Below are 18,573 nucleotides of genomic sequence, written 5' to 3'. Positions count from 1 at the left end.
AGTTTCATCACCTTATACTGAGAGGTTAATATACAACATCTCAGAAGTGTTATGTATAACATAAAAACCAATTCAAGGATGGTTTTAGTAAATCATAAATTTTAACATCTGTGATAGAAAAATGTCTCATTAATACGGCATTTGTTGGTAAGTTGTCAGAAGCAAGATAAATCACACGTTACTACATCTTTAATACATCATTTTGCTTGTTTAGAAATCTTAAAAAAGCACAAGACTCCGTCTTTCGCACAGAGAAAGAAATAAAAGATACTGAGAAAGAAGTAGATGATTTAACAGCAGAACTAAAAAGTCTTGAGGACAAAGCAGCAGAGGTTGTGAAAAATACAAATGCTGCAGAGGTAAGATTTGAAGACAGGAGTGAATGGTATTTGAAGCAATTTAAAGGGTTGGGATATGTGACATCAGCTTACACAGTAATAAGCACACAATAGGTCAAAACTTTTACAGCTGTATTGTACAATAAAAATGAGTACTGTATTGTAACTTTTCTGTAAATAAACTGTAAAATGCATGGGACATAGGAAGAGATTGCTAACTTCATCTCTAATGTGAAAATACCTGTTCTTTCCATTTGGGAGGGTCCTACCTATAGTAGTTCTTCTTGGTTTCTAGGAATCCTTACCAGAGATCCAGAAAGAACATCGTAATCTACTTCAAGAACTAAAAATAATTCAAGAAAATGAACATGCACTTCAAAAAGATGCACTTAGTATTAAGTTGAAACTTGAACAAATAGATGGTCACATTGCTGAACATAATTCTAAAATAAAATATTGGCAAAAAGAGGTAAGAATGTTATCATTTAGTTAAATGTAACTTTAAAATATCCTTTATGAAAAAGAGCTGTTTTTTGTTTTGTGTGTGTGTACTTTTGAGACGTTATGATTCTTAATTCCGAGAGAAAATCACTAGATTTATAGAGAACATAATCAATAACATATAGTAATTGTTATATACAGAAAAATCTGAATAATGGGTACATTACTCACCATCTTCACCCCAAGGCTGATTCAGAGATTTAACAGAAGACTTCATGAACACTTCGGAACACTAGAAATATTTTTCTTGAAGTCTTTTGAAAAATAATTGCTACAGAAATTAGCCACAATTCCTTAGAATATATTGTTTTAGTAGATAGGTAATTTGTCATATTGATATGATTTTTTTAAACAATAAATTACAGTTCTGTGACATCCCTAATGCTCATCTACACTGAACTTTTAGATTTCAAGAATATCATTGCATCCCATAGAAGATAATCCTCTTGAAGAAATTGCAGTTCTGAGCCCACAGGATCTTGAAGCAATCAAGAATCCAGATTCTATAACAAATCAAATTGCACTTTTAGAAGCCCAGTGTCATGAAATGAAACCAAACCTTGGTGCCATTGCAGAATATAAAAAGAAGGTATGAATAAACTGTTAATGATTTAGTCAGATTTTTTAGTTCTTAGCCTAAATTGTCAACTTTAATTTTATATAATTAGCAGCATTAGCTCTCATCTCAAATAACTGAATAGGTATTTTTCTCATGATATTTTTTTCATAGGAAGAATTATATTTACAGCGGGTAGCAGAATTGGACAAAATTACTTGTGAAAGAGATCATTTTAGACAGGCATATGAAGATCTTCGGAAACAAAGGCTTAATGAATTCATGGCAGGTTTTTATATAATAACAAATAAATTAAAGGAAAATTACCAAATGCTTACTTTGGGAGGTGATGCTGAACTGGAGCTTGTAGACAGCTTGGATCCTTTCTCTGAAGGAATCATGTTCAGGTTTGTAATTTGTACTGAGTTTTGGATCCTCTTGTTAACATATCTCTACATATTCTCCAGACTCTATATTTTAGGGGTGGGATGTGAAGGTTAGAGCTACAGCTTGAGTGTTTTATTTGATGATAAATACTAATTCATTTACATACTGGCAGTTTGTTAGCACAAATCTTGGGCAAGCGGCAAATATTTAATTTTACACAATATTTGTCTAGTTCATCTTTTAATTTTTGAGCCATTTCAACTTAACATCAAGATTTTAAAATTGCAAAGCAAAAAAATATGTGCTGGAAATGGAAGAATAGCAAGAAATATTTACTGGCTTGCTATTTAAATCTTAAGATTTTGGTAGGTGTTCCTGTGTATTCATCCTCCAATAACATTTTTATAAAATAACCCCAAAAAGTTTAGATTTGTGAAAAGCAAATTAGAGATCCCTGAGGAAGGTGGTAGAAGCCATTTATGGAAAACCGACCATGAAGTCGTTACCTGTGCAAGTAATTTGACTAATAAGAGATTTTTTTAATTCAGTGTTCGACCACCTAAGAAAAGTTGGAAGAAGATCTTCAATCTTTCAGGAGGAGAGAAAACACTTAGTTCATTGGCTTTAGTATTTGCTCTTCACCACTACAAACCCACTCCCCTGTACTTCATGGACGAAATTGATGCAGCCCTGGATTTTAAAAATGTGTCCATTGTTGCATTTTATATATATGTAAGTAATCATTTAGAGGTTTTTGTTCTGAGAATTTTATTAGGTTCCCTTACAATACACATGGAATTCATGGACTGACTTCTTACTTTTGAGCTTTTCCCCTATACTTTAATTCCATGTCCTATGATATCAGAGACCAGGTCCTTTATTTGAACCAAGTACTTCCTTTTTGGACAAGTAAAATATAAATTGATAATGTAAAGTAGCAAAAAACACAACTAGAATCTCTGATCTTCTGCCTAGATATTATCTCCACTAGAAGACTTCTGGCAACCATGCTTCCAAAAATAACCCAAATGCTTCTCTTAACTACTGTGTCATGAATTATCCATGCCATCACTCATGTTCATGTTAATTATCAAAGTAATGTTGAATTGCAAAAAACACCATTTCAGGGAAGTCAAATTTAGATGTTGATTACAGGAATACTTGTTATTACTGAACACTTCTAACCTATTTTTTTTTCCTCTTTAGGAACAAACAAAAAATGCCCAGTTCATAATAATTTCTCTTCGAAATAATATGTTTGAGATCTCAGACAGACTTATTGGAATTTACAAGACATACAACATAACAAAAAGTGTTGCAGTAAACCCAAAACAAATCGCATCTAAAGGACTTTGTTGAACTCGTTTATATCCAGGATTCCTCAAACTGAATTCACATAGATTCAGCCTATTGTATTATTGAGATTTTCTCTTTGTAAAGGATTATAATATTAAGTACATACTCCTAAACTGGATCATGTAACTGGTTTTTATGCTATTAGGAGACATGTTATAAGTCTAATAAAATATTCTCTGTACCTGCTTCTTAGGCTGTAAGAATCTGACAGTTTGGTAAACAGCAGCAGGCTATGGAGAAAGTAAGATGCCTGCAGGGTGAGGTGATTTGTCCTTAGTCCCAAGTTGTTGCCAGCAGAGTTAAAAGGAAGTTCATTGATGAGCAATAAAGTTCTGAACTAGAGCATATTAACCAAGAGGCAGCAAGCATACCATCATGCATCTTTGACCTACACGGGAAAAGCCTACCAGCTACTTAATTGAATAAATTCTTAAGGTATTCTATTTAATTTACTAATTTAGACAATCATTGTATCTACAACCCAAACACTGGGAATGTTTTGTTTTTTAAACCGTTGTGAATTCTGCATGATGAGAAGTTAGATATTTTATGTGCTTTTCTAAAACTTGTGTTTAAAACTTCCAAGAGAACCAGCAAACTGAGACAGTATCTGAGATAACTCATCAGTTGAAAAGGAATGAATACCCACTATCTTTGCCTCATAAAAATATGTAGGGGTTAACAGCTTCCTTAGTATAAATGGAAATTATATGCTGTTTGTCTATCCAATTACCAGGGTTCCCCCCCTCCCCGCTTTAATTTTCTACACTGCATTAGCTCAGTGTTATAGTGCTACTGAAAGTTGGCAACCACTTGGTTTTCAAGAGGAATTTCTTGATATTGATTGAAAAGTCTTTGCCCTATTTGATTTCTAGATATTGATCCTAAGGAATTAAAACTAAAAGCTCTCTATTCAATGATGATTGTTTAGGTACTAAAAAGATCCAACAAAGATGGTTTGTATCATAACAGTCATTAAATATGTAAATACATTAGCATGTACTTAAATAAAGTAAAATCTGAAACTCCAGTATGGTCATTTGTTTCAAATCAAGATTATATAGAAGGGAAAAGTAAAACTATAATCATGCTTTTTCAGTGGGTGAGAGTAGTGGTAAATGGAATTTAACTCTTACTACATGTAGAGTTAATTCCCATAACCTATATGAATTCCAAAGATACCACTCCTGAGTTTGAGCACCTTATTATGACACTCAGTGCAAGTAAAGTAGCAAAATAAGTTTATTAAAATATTTTGTTATACATAAAACTTAGAAATATATCAAGATTATATACTTTAAATTTTATAATTTCATACTCCTGGTAAAAATTACAAAACAGAGGCAGCATGTGTAAGAATCAGTTATTTGTATTTGGGACTATGTTCATGCATACTACATAAAATTTGTAAATAGTTTTGTCTACTAAGAACTGCCAAGTTACAAAATGTTTGTCAAACCTAAAATGTTCATAGGTATATGCTTCAATTTTTAGTTATGAATGATTCTTAGATATAAATTAGAAGCCTTAATTTAATAAAAATAAAACTACTGGCTTAAAGTGTTGATACCATGACAGCAGGACTTTCAAAATAATTATCAAAATAATACATGGGTTCTCCTGCTGGCTGTATGGCCTTGGACAAATTACTTTGGGGTTTCCTTATCTATAAAAAGAATACCTACTTCACTAAGTGCTTGACCCATAATAGCTAACAAATATCAGTGCTTACTAATTAATACATGTACTCAAAAAATACATGGCATTTTTGTGTTGTGACTAAAATTTAATGCAACTTCAGCGTAAAGTTACTATGTTGTATATTTCGATACTTCAATCTCTCTCCCCTCCACTTCCATTAATACCCTGCAAATGTTCTTTGCCCACATGACTTTATTGTGCTAGATAATTCTGATCATAAATTTAATACAGCCAGCCATGTTTGTGTTAAGACTTCTTCTCAGTAGGGGCACCTGAATGGTTCAGTTGAGCATCCGACTTCAGCTCAGGTTGTGATTTCACAGCTAGGGAATTCGAGCCGTACGTCGAGCCCTATGCTGATAGCTGAGAGCCTGAAGCCTGCTCATGTTCTCTCTCAAAACAAATAAACAGGAGTAATTTAGAACTATAGTCCTATTAATTCATGACAATTTATATGTAACCTAGGACCAGGAGCATTCCCTAATATGACCTGAAAGTCTGAGCTAGGTAGGACTCCTAGGGAATGGATCCAAGAGCAACAGCTGATTTAGGATTTCTGGAAAGCAAATAACCTTATATTTACAGTTCCATGGACAAAAGAGCCAAAAGTCCTACCACAAGCACAATTCCAGTCCCTGTTAATAAGGGAACTAATTAAAGGGATTTGACTTAATAACTACAGACTCCCATTTAAGCAAAATTCAAGAAAAGGTTAAATTATTGGTACTTTGATATTCACATAAGCAAATTGCAGAAAACTTAAGACCATTTTTAAGACGAATATAGTTAACATGATGCCACCTAACTCTAATGAGGATGGAATATATCAACAATATACTATTCTAATAACATGTTTTTAGAGCTTTTATCCAAAAATTGGTAAGACTAAATAAAGCACTAACCAAAAGTCATTTACACAAACCATAAAGACCATTATTTGAAAGGTCACTGTTCCCTAACACATTTCCAAAATCAGCAGTTTGTTAGGAATGAATGTTGATAGATTTAATGCAATGTTTATCTAAAATACATTAATGTATCATGTATGTTTGATCAGAAATAACCTTAATGTAAGCAATCCCTTACCACTTTTAGACTGCTGCTTGAATTAAAACCTCTACTCACCCTCCTGGTTTTGCCCAAAGGCTCCGGGGCCACATCAAAATACAGGTATATATGCACTTGAGGGATTTTGCCATCTTTTAACCTAAAAGCTATGTATACATAAAGAACTGCAACACTAACCAACCACTGCAGCATATGATGATGTAAAAGAAATAATAATGCTAAAAGACAGGATTGGTACAGAAATATTTCAATGTCACAGCAATAAAGTCAGCATCAAGCAAAATAAAATAGGATAATGTATTAGTTACTAGATATTCTAGTTTAGACACATTCTGTCATTTCTGACATATTTCCATCTAAGACACATGGATGGTTTAACATTTCTATGTATTTGTATTTGCAACTCTGATAATTTAGTTTGCTATTTATCCATGCTACCCTGTTTCTCCCTTTAGCAATTGTTGGTCTCTGCTGTACAGAATAAGCCTATTTAAGCAATTCAGATTTGAATTTTCAATGAGAAAATATTTTCCACATGCATTCCTTCAGTAAATATAAAGTGTGACATAGCATATTCTTTAAATCATGCAAACTGTTAGATAAACTTTGGTAAACAGATAGAGAGACTTCAGAAAAACATATTGAAGTGATTTCATTTAAAAAGGTGATTATGTGTTGGTTAAAAAAAAGGATCAACATCAGTATCACTGAAATTAATGTAACTATAACGATGTTTAAAATCTTAAAAAATTCGACTTCTTTTTCATCCTTATCAGGCCAGGAACATGGCATCCTCTTTGAAGAAATTTTCATTTCAGGAATGAGAAGTTTCTTAATTTGTCCAATTTCTGTCCTGCTCCAATCTTCTTTCAGTATTTGGCTTACTCGAGGATAAATTTCAACAGGGTGAACCTCAGGAAGTGGTCTTTGTTTCAAAATCTGTACATGTTGGCGGATATCATCAACTTTTTCAAGAAATTTCAGTGGAGACTCTTCCTGTAAAGATGTTGTCAGTGTCATTAATTCAAGCTGCTGCTCTCTTATTTCTTTCATTCTTTCAATTTGTGGAGTGTATTCTTGATTAATCAGATTGCTAACATTACCAAGAGCAGCTAGGAAGGTTTTTTTTTTCTGTTCTAATGTATCACTAAGCTCCTTAAAATACTGGAGAACAACTTCCTTATCACTTTGGACCATCTTCTCTGAATGAGATTTCTGTTCTTCCAGCTTTTCAATAAGACGAGTAAGATCTGTCCAGTGTGTGTCAGTTAACTGTTCAAGCAGTTTTTGAGGTGTATCCTTTTCTTTCAGATAGGCACTCTGAAGATCATCTATGGGATGACCATGATGTTGACCTATGGTAAGGCAATGACCACAAACTAATTTTTTATCTAGGAGACAGTAAACATTTAATGGTTGTCTGTAATGTTCAGGACAGGTAACGATATCTGGATGGTCTTCTTGCTGGTACTTTTCAATTATAGCCCTTAATGCAAAATTAACAGGTAAAGATTCAATACCACTTGGAGCAATTTCAATAATACTTCTGCAATTGGGGCACTTGAGTGGAATTCGTAAAGGTCTCCATATATAAAAGTTCCCAGATGCTTGAAGAACATTTTCCAAGCAATTTCTACAAAACGTATGAGAGCATGGTAGTACACGAGGATCTTCAAAAATACTGTAACAAATGGGACATGTTAACTCGTCCTCAAAATTGTGCATTTCCTGTCAAGAGAAAAAAATATTTTAAGCCTACTTACAACAAAGATACCTGTACATACTATGTAAAGTTTCAGGTGTTAACCTCAAAACTATTAATATATTGTGCTTGTCATTTAAAAGACAATAAGATGTTTAAGATTTTTTAAATGCAGCTTTCTGAGTAATACAACTCCTAATATGTAACAAACTGATCATTTTTAAAAATTTACTCACCTTGGGACAAAAAAACATGCTAAACAATTCTAATTTATAATTCTTCAAATTAAAGTTATTTAAGTTTGTTGCTATGCAAAAGTAAAATTCAGTGTTCTACTGGTCTACTTAATGATAATCTGTGCAACTTTTTACATCCTAAGTGCTAAAATCAAAACTGCACAAATAACTGGAAGTCCTAGCCACAGCAGACAGGAATAAAAAGCATCCATATTGGTAGAAAAAGTTAAAATGACACAATACTTTATATAGAAAACCCTAAAGACTCCCCCAAAAACTGTTAGAATAAATGAAGATTCAGTAAAGTTGCAGGATACAAAATTAATGTTGTATTTCTATACGTTTATTAAAGTAGTAGAAAGAAATTAACACCCACATTTACCAGAATAAAATGCCTAGGAATAAGCCAAGGAGGTAAAAGACCTGTACTCTGAACACTATTCAACACCAATTGAAGAAACTGAAGATGACATAAATTGAAAAACATGCCATACTCCTGGATAGGAAGAATATTGTTAAAATCTATACTACCTAAATCAATCTATAGCTTCAATGTAATCTCTATCAAAATACCAACAGTACTTTCCATAGAACTAGAACAAGCCTAAAACTTGTATGAAACCACGAAGGTCCCTGAGTGCCAAAATAATCCGCAATCCCAGATTTCAAACAACTACAAAGCTGTAGTAATCAGTATGATACTAGTATAAAGCCAGACACAAAGGACACTGACATGGGCAATCTATGGACAAAGGAGACAAGTACATACGATAAGGAAAAGATCATCTCTTTGATTATATTAGGAAAACTGAACAGCTATGTGCAAAAGAATGAAACCACTTTCTTTACACCATATACAAAAATAAAGTGGATTAAAGACCTAAACATAAAACCTGAAAACTCCCTTAAAGAAAACAGAAAATAGTCTCTGGGACATCAGCTTTGGCAACGTTTTACTCAATAGGTCTCAAGAGAAACCAAAACAAGTAAATTAAAACTACACCAAAATAAAAAGTCTCTGCCTAGCAAATGAAAAGGCAATGGAAGAAGACATTTGCAAATGATACCTGATAGGTTAATATCCAAAATATATCAGGAACTTCTTTAACCCAACACCAAAAAACAATCCAATTAAAAAATGGGCAGAGGACCTGAATTAACAGTTTTCCAAAGACATCCAGATGGCCAACAGACACAATGTTCAACATTACTGCTCATCAGGGAAACGCACCTCAAAAACCACGAGACCTTAAGTTTGTCAGAATGGCTAGTATCAGACAAGAAATAAGTGTTGAGGATGTGGAAAAAGGAATCCTGCATTGTTGGTGGAGTGTAAACTGGTACAATCACTGGAAACCAGAATGGAGGTTCCTCAAAACACTAAAAATTGAAATCCAATACAACCCAGTAATTCCACTACTAGGTATTTATCCAAAGAAAATAAAAACACTAATTCAAAAAGATATATATACCCCGGGGCGCCTGGGTGGCTCAGTAGGTTAAGCGGCCGACTTCGGCTCAGGTCATGATCTCGCGGTCCGTGAGTTCAAGCCCCATGTCGGGCTCTGTGCTGACAGCTCAGAGCCTGGAGCCTGTTTCAGATTCTGTGCCTCCCTCTCTCTGACCCTCCCCCGTTCATGCTCTGTCTCTCTGTCTCAAAAAATAAATAAACGTTAAAAAAAAAAAAAGTTTAAAAAAGATATATATACCCCATGTTCACTGCAGCATTATTTGCAATAGACAAGATATGGAAGTAACACAAGTGTCTATCAATACGTGAATGGATAAGATCTGGTGGGTATGTGCATATGTATATATAGATACATGTATTTATATATGTATGTGTATAATATATATAGATACACAATGGAATAACAATCAGCCATAGAAAAATCAGATCTGGCCATCTGCAACAAACAACATGGATGGACCTAGAAGGCATTATGCTAAGTGAAATGAGACTAAATACCATATGATTTCACTTACATGTGGAGATCCAAAAAAACAAATAAGCAAACAAAAACACCAAAACAGACTCACAAATACAGAGAACTGGTGGTTGCAGGGCAGGGGTGGGTGGGATGGTGAAATGGGTGAAGGGGCTTGGAAGGTTAGGAGCCTTACAGTTGTAGGGTAAGTCACAAAGATGGAAGATACAGCATCGGGAATACACTCACTGGTATTGTAATAGCATATTACATGTATTAGCATGGTAGCTGCACTTGTGTGAGCATAGCATAATATATAGAGTTGTTGAAACACTGTATTGTATACCTGAAACTAATGTAATATGCATCACTTATACTTAAAGGTTAGGATTTTTTTTAATGATGCAAATACAAGCAAGATTAAACATTTCGCCTAAATAACAAATTGGCATTAGCAAAATTATAGTCTTTAATTCAAGAGAATTCATATTCCCAGTTGGCTCAACAACAGTTTCTAAAAAACAAAGTATTAATAATTTCTCTAATTACTGCTACTATAAATTTCCTAGCTTCTTGAATTGAAATACTAGTATGCTTAAAGCCCAGAATCAGCATAGTGTAATATTCCAAAGTAGTAATTTGAATATTTGGAAGGGGAAAAAAATTTTTAATGTTTATTTATTTTGGAGAGAGACAGTGCAAGTGGGGGATGGGCAGAGAGAGAAGGAGACAGAATCTGAAGCAGGCTCCAGGTTCTGAGCTGTCAGCACAAAGCCCGATTCAGGGCTTGAACCCTCAGTCCTTCCAATAAAAATCAGTTTTCAAGATGAAGTGTTGGTTGGGGTTAACTATGAATTACTGACCAGTAGAGTGTTAGTGGTAAAGAACATCCTCAGTCCTCTTTCCTTAGTGAAAGAAACCCAGCAGTGGTAACCTCTTGGCAAGATATTTTTGACATTTCCAACAACAGAAGCCTGAAATTTTGCACCCTACCTCCCCTCTTAAAGTCTTAATTTGTACCGGTTTTCAAATGCAAGCCACAATCTTCAGGACCTACTTAGCCCTGATAGAGAAAGATCAAGTTACAACACCATTTAGAGAACCTTAAAGAGCAAAACAAAAAAATCCAAGTCCCATTCATGTAAAATATAAAGGTTACACCAAATCATCCCCTACAAAACTAACTTTTAAAAGTTTAAGAAGACATCTACAAATAATTCTGTACTTTTAATTATTAAAAACCTCTTTAGATTTTTTGGCTCTATGCTCTTTCATCATTTTGGAAATCAAACTCTTATTCAAGTCTCATTGGGCCCAGCCTCCTCCCCAAATTAGATCCCGTATTAATCTCACTGAATGCTGTACTGCCAATTTACAGCACTTAACTGGAGTTTATTTAAGAGAATTTTGTAACATTTACCTATATATTAAGATGTAAGCCTGCAATAAGGGCAGGAATTATGTCTAAACACAGAACCTGACACATAGTAGGTATTACTCAATATTGGTTGAATAAATACTCCCTCTTAAGACAGCAATGTTAATGAAATGTCAGATCTTAGCTTTGTTTTTTAAATAGCAAAATCTCTATTTTGTTTAGGAAGAGCTATAATAGGAGAGTCTACAAGTCTATCAAAAAATACTCCATTCAGACTGACAATATTCAGAACCCTAATGCGCCAAGATGTGTCACATAGATAGTAAGCTTAAACTGTGAAGCATTCCAGGAAACTAAAGTAACTGGGCAACAGTACAGAAGATGACATTCACTGCAGGTAAATGCAAGTGAATGCATGTTGGGAAGCCTTCGTGACAGCTCTAATCACACAAAAACAATCCATGAAAAACAAACCTGTTCTCAGAGGACTTTAGTGATGTCAGAATTCATAATGAAGGAATAAACAAAACAGCACTTTGCAGGGAAAAAATAACATTTGAGCAGTAGACACATATTCAATTTAGATTTAATATTAATGTTTTAAGTACCAAAATTAGGCCTAAAACAGAATCTAACCCTTCCCTCCAAAGTCCCCTATTTGTCAAAAGCTAGAAAACATTTTCCCTGAGAACCCATCTGGGGACCCCAAAAGCTCAACTTCGTTTAGAATGAAGATATTCACAACATTATTGAAAGAAAATGTCAGCTCTTGAGTTCACATAGAAAGCAAATATGGTCTCAAAAGTTAACTTTCATATAATTAGAAATTTGTGGATAACTTGAAGATACATAAATCAAATTCCACTCTTGGAATTTGGAAGACTACCCTCTTGCTGAGTTATTAAAAACGGGTTTTAGGCAATAAATTTATGACAAATCAGAACTGGTTAACAGAAGCAAGCCTTGCTGAAAATAACTCTGTAAAATAACTGGTTATTGCCTGAGAAACATAAGATATGGGTGGTTATCATGCTTAGAAGCTAATTCTTCCAAAAACTAGTACAGCATTTTATGCACCAGAAATTTTCCATATCCAGCCCAGACTTTTGGGGAGGGTGGAGAGGAGAAAAAAACTTCACCTATGTATATTTTCTAGGATGAGTATCTTAGATTTAGCTATGCTGTATGTATGATACAACACTGGAAACTAGAAGGCAGTGAAGGAATGGCCTCAAAGTTCTCAGGAAAAAATGGCTTCCAACCTAAAATTCTATACCCAGAAGAATAAATTTTGAGGGTAGACTGAAGACAGTTGACATGAGAGGCCTAAAAATGAACACTCATCCACCCTTTCTAAAGAATCTACCTCAGGGAAATAAGAAAAGCAAGAATTCTCACTCCGTTAATGGTGAAATTAAATCCAGGACAACTGTGCAGCAAGTATAGGGAACAAGTCATCTGGAAGAAGATGACAGATCCAAAAGGAAGGTCTTTGAGAAATGGAACTGACAGACTATCTCATCTGAACATAGAGGTAATGACAAAACTAAATTTTGGGAAAAGTGACTGAATTACATGGGGCACCTATATGTCTAAGTCAACTGAGCACCTGACTCTTGGTTTTGGCTTGGGTCATGATCTCATGGTTTGTAGAATCAAGACCCCACATAACTTGAGCCTGCTTCGGATTCTCTCTCTCTGCCTCCCACCCCACCATCTCTCTCAAAATAAAGAAAAAAAAAGTTTGCCATTTGTTCTGAAGAGAGATAATATAACAAGACTCCAAAACCTAACAAACACAAACTAAAAATCAACAAATTTCAAAAATGGATACTGTTCTAAAATCCCGGATACAGTATTAGCAAAAACAAATCCAGAGTACATTAAAAGAATACAGAACAATGACCAAAATGAGGTTCTTCCCAGAAATGTAAAATTAATTTAATAAAAAGGAAATTATTAAGTCAAAGGAGAAAAACTGTATGATCATAAAGGATGTGGAAAATACGAATAGAAGATAGTAAACAATTCACAAAGATAGAAAGTGAAATAGTGCTAGAGGGAGACAAGATGGAGAGTTATTGTTTAGTTCCAGTTTGGGAAGATGGAAGAAGTTTGACGCCAATGGATCGTGACAAGTTGAACAAAAATGTGAATGTATCGAATGCCACTAAACTGTATACTTAAAAATGGTTATAATGGTAAATTTTATGCATATTTTCAGCACAATAAAAACTTTCAAGTTTTTGCCTATTATCTAGTCTTTCCTCTGCCAAATTAATTGTAGAATCTATGTATATTATTTTACACTTTTAGAAAGCAAAGAAGTAAAATAAAAGTAACCCATGTAAAATGTTCTTTTCCTCCAGTGAGTACTAAAACCCCCCAAAACACTAATAACTTATTTCCAGATTTCCTGCTTCCCTTTTTAAAGTCACCAAGAAATAAATATAATAAATCTTTTTCAGAAAAAAATTTGAGGCTAAATCATCTACTTAAAAGTCATTTCACAAATTTCTTGTGTTTCAGTGTCAAAAATAAACACACTTCTGAATTTCTAAACTTTTTATGCAGTCTTTCTCCAGAAAGCTGATTTCCTATGGAGCCTCCACAATGTCCAACTAGCATATTATGGATGGTCAGTACACATAATAGATTATGGAGAATTAAGCAATACAAAAAAAAATATTTTCCATTCAATTAACAGTTTAGTGTGTAAACTACTTTTTAAGTTTTAATTCACTAATAATGCCTTTCATCTCTACACATGAACAGTAATAAAACATCCATTACATTTTACAACCTCTGAAGAGAAATTATGTTTACCACATTATAGAGTTAAGTGACTTGCTCTAGAACTTATAGTGTGAGTCAGCTATAAGTCTGGAAAAATTTTGATTGGGTCTCACATATTTTGGCCCTGATACTATGCATATGTAATGCAATTTAAGATTACTTTAGAGGTGCCTAGGTGGCTCAGTTGGTTCAGCATCCGACTCTTGATTTCAGCTCATGTCATGATCCCAGGGTTGTGGGATCAAGCCCCACGTTGGGCTCGGTGCTAAACGTGCAGCCTGCTTAAGATTCTCTCTCTGCCCCTCTCCCCAGCTTGCATTCTCTCTCCAAACTAAAAAATAAATAAATGCTTTAAAAAAAAAAAAAAGATTACTTTAGAAATACTACAATTGCGCCATCTATATACATAGGGCAAGATTTTAAAAATACTTTTATACACATAAACATACAAAAATAATGAAGGATTCCCATAACACTTTCAAATTAAAAAAAAAAAATCCTATGGTCAGACAGGACTTTAACTCTGCCCATTTGCACTGTTCTTGTATTTTCACATTAACCTATTTCCCCAACCTAATATATATATATATATATATATATATATATATATATATATATATGCAATTTAACCAGGAACTGAAATGAGAAATTAAGGTTTTCATTGCTTATTCCATAATACTTTTCACAGTGAAAATCTATTTGGTGGAAAACATCCAGCAATATGTCTGCTGAAAGGCAATGTTTAACATTACCTAAAATCAAAATTTCACCTTGCCAGACTAGGTAAATTATGGTACCTTACTTCAAAGGATAGCTATATAATCATCAAAAAAATGCAAACCAGTATGTAAATGGATAGTAAAATGGTGTCCAGGTAACAATAAATGCAACCTGCAGATCTGTATGCATAAGATGATACCATTTGAGGGGCGCCTGGGTGGCGCAGTCGGTTAAGCGTCCGACTTCAGCCAGGTCACGATCTCGTGGTCCGCGAGTTCGAGCCCCGCGTCGGGCTCTGGGCTGATGGCTCAGAGCCTGGAGCCTGTTTCCAATTCTGTGTCTCCCTCTCTCTCTGCCCCTCCCCGGTTCATGCTCTGTCTCTCTCTGTCCCAAAAATAAATAAACGTTGAAAAAAAAATTAAAAAAAAAAAAAAAAAAAAAAGATGATACCATTTGAGTGTTTAAATGTACACAAATCCTTGTAAAATTTCTGAAAGAGTATACAAAAGTGACTAACTACAAGTTATAAGTCAAATGAAGGAGTTGTTTACTTTTCATTTTATGCTCCTCCTAGACGGCTTGAATTTTATACAACACGTCTTTTTTTAAAAAATTAAAGAATCTCAACTTACACTTGAAATCATACACTTAGTAAAAAATTTACTGAAAATTTATTTTGTATTCACTTACTGGTTCAGAGCTTACCTACTTTGTTGATCTTCTGGCTTAGCGACTGAATATACTTTATCTTCTCCAACTTTTTCAGATTCTTTTATTCGTATTCTAAAATTAAAATAATTTTATCTGAATGTTTTCAATTTACATTCTCAAAAAATGTATTAAATATGACATCATAGGAATGGTTATTTCACTCTAATGTTTATCTCCTCTATGCCTCATTGTGTTTTTATAAAAATAGTGACAAATATCAACAGTTGGTGCAGGAGAGGTATCACCTGTACCTTGAAAAGCCCAACAATTCTGTGACCAAATAAATTGTCACAAAGGACCTCTTTTTGTAACGTCAAGTATCTTACGAGCTCTTAAAAATGTTAGCCAACAATGGTGATGACGGAGCAAACATTCACGCTCATTTTAGACTGCTTAAAGTTAACCTGAAGACAAGAAACATCCATGGGACTGAAAGATCTTGCCAGCTTAAAATAATAAACTCTGATTTAGGGTATCCCATCATTATTACGTCCGTACATCTCAGTTCTGCCATTTAAATGTTGTGGGACCCTGGGTCAGTTTTTCCCAATGCCTCTCAGTACTGAGGTTTCACACTTGTAAAATGGGCATAATTACACCCACTCTGTTAAGTCTCAGGAGAACCTCTCACAACGAAGGGCCTCAAAATAACAGCCTTCTCTTTCTCGAAGGTTAACGACAAATCCTCCCGAGCCTCCCTCCTAACGCACTTCCACCGCCCCGGCGCCCTTCGCCCCCCAACCACGCAAGGCAGACCAGTTCTGTGGAGTGCCGCTCTTCTCACCCTCCACCACAAAGGGCTGCTCCCTCACAGAGAAATGCAGTTCCATACCGGAGGGAGGAACACGAGATTCTCCAAACTCCCTACCTGGGACAAAAGAGAATAAACGCAGTACTCATGCCCACCATCTCCATCAGCAAGCCCCTGGACTCTCCTCCAAATACACCCAGTATACCAGCCTGTGCTACAGGGAAAGAACAGAGACCCAAAGTCGCATTCTCGGACCCAAAGGCACGCTCCTTAGACTCACCCCGGGGAGGAAGAGACAGAGCTAGTCCACTGGCAGAAACAGCTCTACGGCCTCCAAGCTAGGCGTCCCCGAGATGCTCTGCGTCCCCGCCCTCCTCCGCCCTGAGGGATTTCAGGTGCCCAGATGGGGCGGGGCCTTGCGGAGCCTCAGGGCGCAGGCGCAGTCTCCTGGCAACATTCAACTGCGTAGCATCCGCCAATGGGAAAGAGCGCGGGGCCCCTGTTCAAAAGTAAACTGCTCGCAGCGCCTGCGGAGGCAGGGACGTAATTGCGAGGGCCTGGCTCCAAACTCCGGGCCAGCTTCCTGCACCTGCGCAGTGGGCGCGGGCCCGCCTCTCAGAAGCTCTGGAGGCACGCGGTAGGAGGCGCTTTAGTGCGTGCGGGCGCTTCTAGCTGCCAAAGTCGTGGGCTGGGCTCCCTCTTGGGGCGGTGAGATGTCCGCGGCTCCGGGAGAGGTGGGGCCTGGCGGTGACTGACACTTTCTACAAGAACGTTTCATAGGACTGTGTTTTACTTGGAGCCAATCCGGCACGTCCAGATTCTGGACTTTGACGCGCAGCGTCTCCCTTTGTTACCTCACAAGTGCCCGGTAGCGGGACGTCACCGACCCTGAGGGCACACGCACACCGGTGCGCAAGTTCCGTCCCCCAGCCCTCCAGTCGGACCTGGACCCTAACAGTACTTGGCTGAGCCTAGAGGATGGGTCTTCTGATTACCTACAGTTTTCTTAAAGAGAACTTACTCTGTGACAGCTAGTGGGACTACAGGACTCATCAAAGACCGTCTCCCCCACCTCCTTTTCCAACTTCATGAAATTAATCGACTAAAGATGACTGTTGCTCAGAATTCCTGATTTCTGATTCAATCTCTTCACCCTATTTCATCTTCTTAAGCCCCTAGACTCAAAAAACATACAGTTCAGTAGTCCTCTTCCCTTTTTTCTTGAGAAACTTTATCCAGCTGTAGCTCAAGACTCATCACAGCTTCCATCTCTTTAACTGTACTGAGAAGTCATTTACCGCTCTGCCAAATAAAACAGCCTTGGTATACTGTATATTGCCAATACATTCAGGTATTAGGCTCTCATACATTAAATAATAGAAAAATATTAAACATAACATAAAACAAAATAATAGCGTGAGTCCCAAATTTCAGATGTCTTCACCAATCCAGTTACTGAAAGTTTTGCTTATGATGTATGGATTCTGCCAGTATCCCAAGATTCCCACCGTTACATGATGGTATATATTCATTTCAGCTTTATTATGCATATACATTTTCCATCAAAACACTGGTGTCATTGATAGATTTTTAGTTTTCTGTCAAAATAATATGGATATCTTTCCTTAGCAATAAATGCACTATACTTCTATAAAAATTATTCTCTTTAAAAGAACTGAACCAGTAATATTAACTATGGATTTGGGGTGATTATGATGAGTCAATGTAGATTCATCATTTGTAACAAATGTACTATTGTGGGAACTTGGAATGCAAAGTCCAAGAAAGAATTCTTGAAACGTGTGGTACAATTTAGTAAGTTTATTTAAGTAGCTGGGGGTCAGGACCCATGGGCAGAAAAATCTGCACTTTTGCTCTATGAAGTTGGTGTTATATGCTTAGTGCTCAAGGGGGAGGGGATGTACATAGAGTGTTAAATCATAAATGTTTTCTTTGAGGGGCGCCTGGATGGTTCAGTCGGTTAAGCGTCCGACTTCAGCTCAGGTCACGATCTCCCGGTCCGTGAGTTCGAGCCCCACGTTGGGCTCTGTGCTGACGGCTCAGAGCCTGGAGCCTGCTTCAGATTCTGTGTGTGTGTGTGTCTCTCTCTCTCTGCCCCTCCCCCACTCGCACAGTCTGTGTGTGTGTGTGTGTGTGTGTGTGCGTGTGTGTCTCAAAAATAAATAAAGATTAAAAAAAATTTTTTAAATAAATGTTTTCTTTAAATTTCTACTCCTAAAACTACTTTCCCAAGATTTCTCTGGTACTTATCATTCAGCTCAATATTAACTAATGGTGAGATGTACAGGCAGTCATGAAACCCTTTAAGAATGTAGCAACCAGCATGTATTTGATCCTTATCAAAACTATGCAGGCTGTAGGTGAGCCTACTGGCCTAAAGGTGAACATTTTTCTGCTTCTATCCCTCATTTCTCCCCTTAACA

At 36.0% G+C, this 18,573-nt stretch overlaps 2 protein-coding genes and 1 long non-coding RNA gene across 6 annotated transcripts in view; 1 reads left to right on the top strand and 2 right to left on the bottom strand.

The window, feature by feature from the left end:
- The window catches only part of SMC4 (structural maintenance of chromosomes 4), a 46,452-nt gene extending 42,284 nt beyond the window's left edge, over positions 1-4,168 (top strand). For both annotated transcript variants that reach the window (XM_043595008.1, XM_043595010.1), the window contains exons 19-24: positions 215-359; positions 634-807; positions 1,246-1,428; positions 1,570-1,802; positions 2,331-2,514; positions 2,989-4,168. In XM_043595008.1, the coding sequence (XP_043450943.1) occupies positions 215-359; positions 634-807; positions 1,246-1,428; positions 1,570-1,802; positions 2,331-2,514; positions 2,989-3,141 (1,072 nt within the window). In that variant the 3' untranslated portion in view covers positions 3,142-4,168. The remainder of the gene's footprint in view (positions 1-214; positions 360-633; positions 808-1,245; positions 1,429-1,569; positions 1,803-2,330; positions 2,515-2,988) is intronic.
- A 323-nt stretch (positions 4,169-4,491) lies between these two features.
- LOC122491787 lies at positions 4,492-18,204 on the bottom strand. Its single transcript, XR_006299444.1, has 3 exons — positions 18,187-18,204; positions 8,683-8,684; positions 4,492-5,210 (listed from the first exon to the last, which is right to left on the bottom strand). It is a non-coding gene; the product is annotated as an uncharacterized LOC122491787 (long non-coding RNA).
- On the bottom strand, positions 5,386-17,614 carry TRIM59 (tripartite motif containing 59). Of its 3 annotated transcripts, none has more exons than XM_043595016.1 (4): positions 17,324-17,614; positions 16,410-16,890; positions 15,377-15,450; positions 5,386-7,635 (listed from the first exon to the last, which is right to left on the bottom strand). In XM_043595016.1, the coding sequence occupies exon 4, from the start codon at positions 7,630-7,632 to the stop codon at positions 6,421-6,423; it is 1,212 nt and encodes a 403-aa protein (XP_043450951.1). In that variant the 5' UTR covers positions 7,633-7,635; positions 15,377-15,450; positions 16,410-16,890; positions 17,324-17,614; the 3' UTR covers positions 5,386-6,420. The 3 variants fall into 3 exon arrangements, with proteins under 3 accessions (XP_043450951.1, XP_043450949.1, XP_043450950.1); XM_043595014.1 differs by having other exon boundaries at positions 15,373-15,450; positions 17,324-17,612; XM_043595015.1 differs by having other exon boundaries at positions 15,373-15,450; positions 16,410-17,612.
- Positions 18,205-18,573: the final 369 nt, after the last annotated feature.

Source organism: Prionailurus bengalensis, chromosome C2 (genome assembly GCF_016509475.1).
Source record: "Prionailurus bengalensis isolate Pbe53 chromosome C2, Fcat_Pben_1.1_paternal_pri, whole genome shotgun sequence".
Lineage (NCBI taxonomy): Eukaryota > Metazoa > Chordata > Mammalia > Carnivora > Felidae > Prionailurus > Prionailurus bengalensis.
Note: the sequence above shows the minus strand (reverse complement) of the source record. Positions and strands in the feature narration are given on the sequence as shown.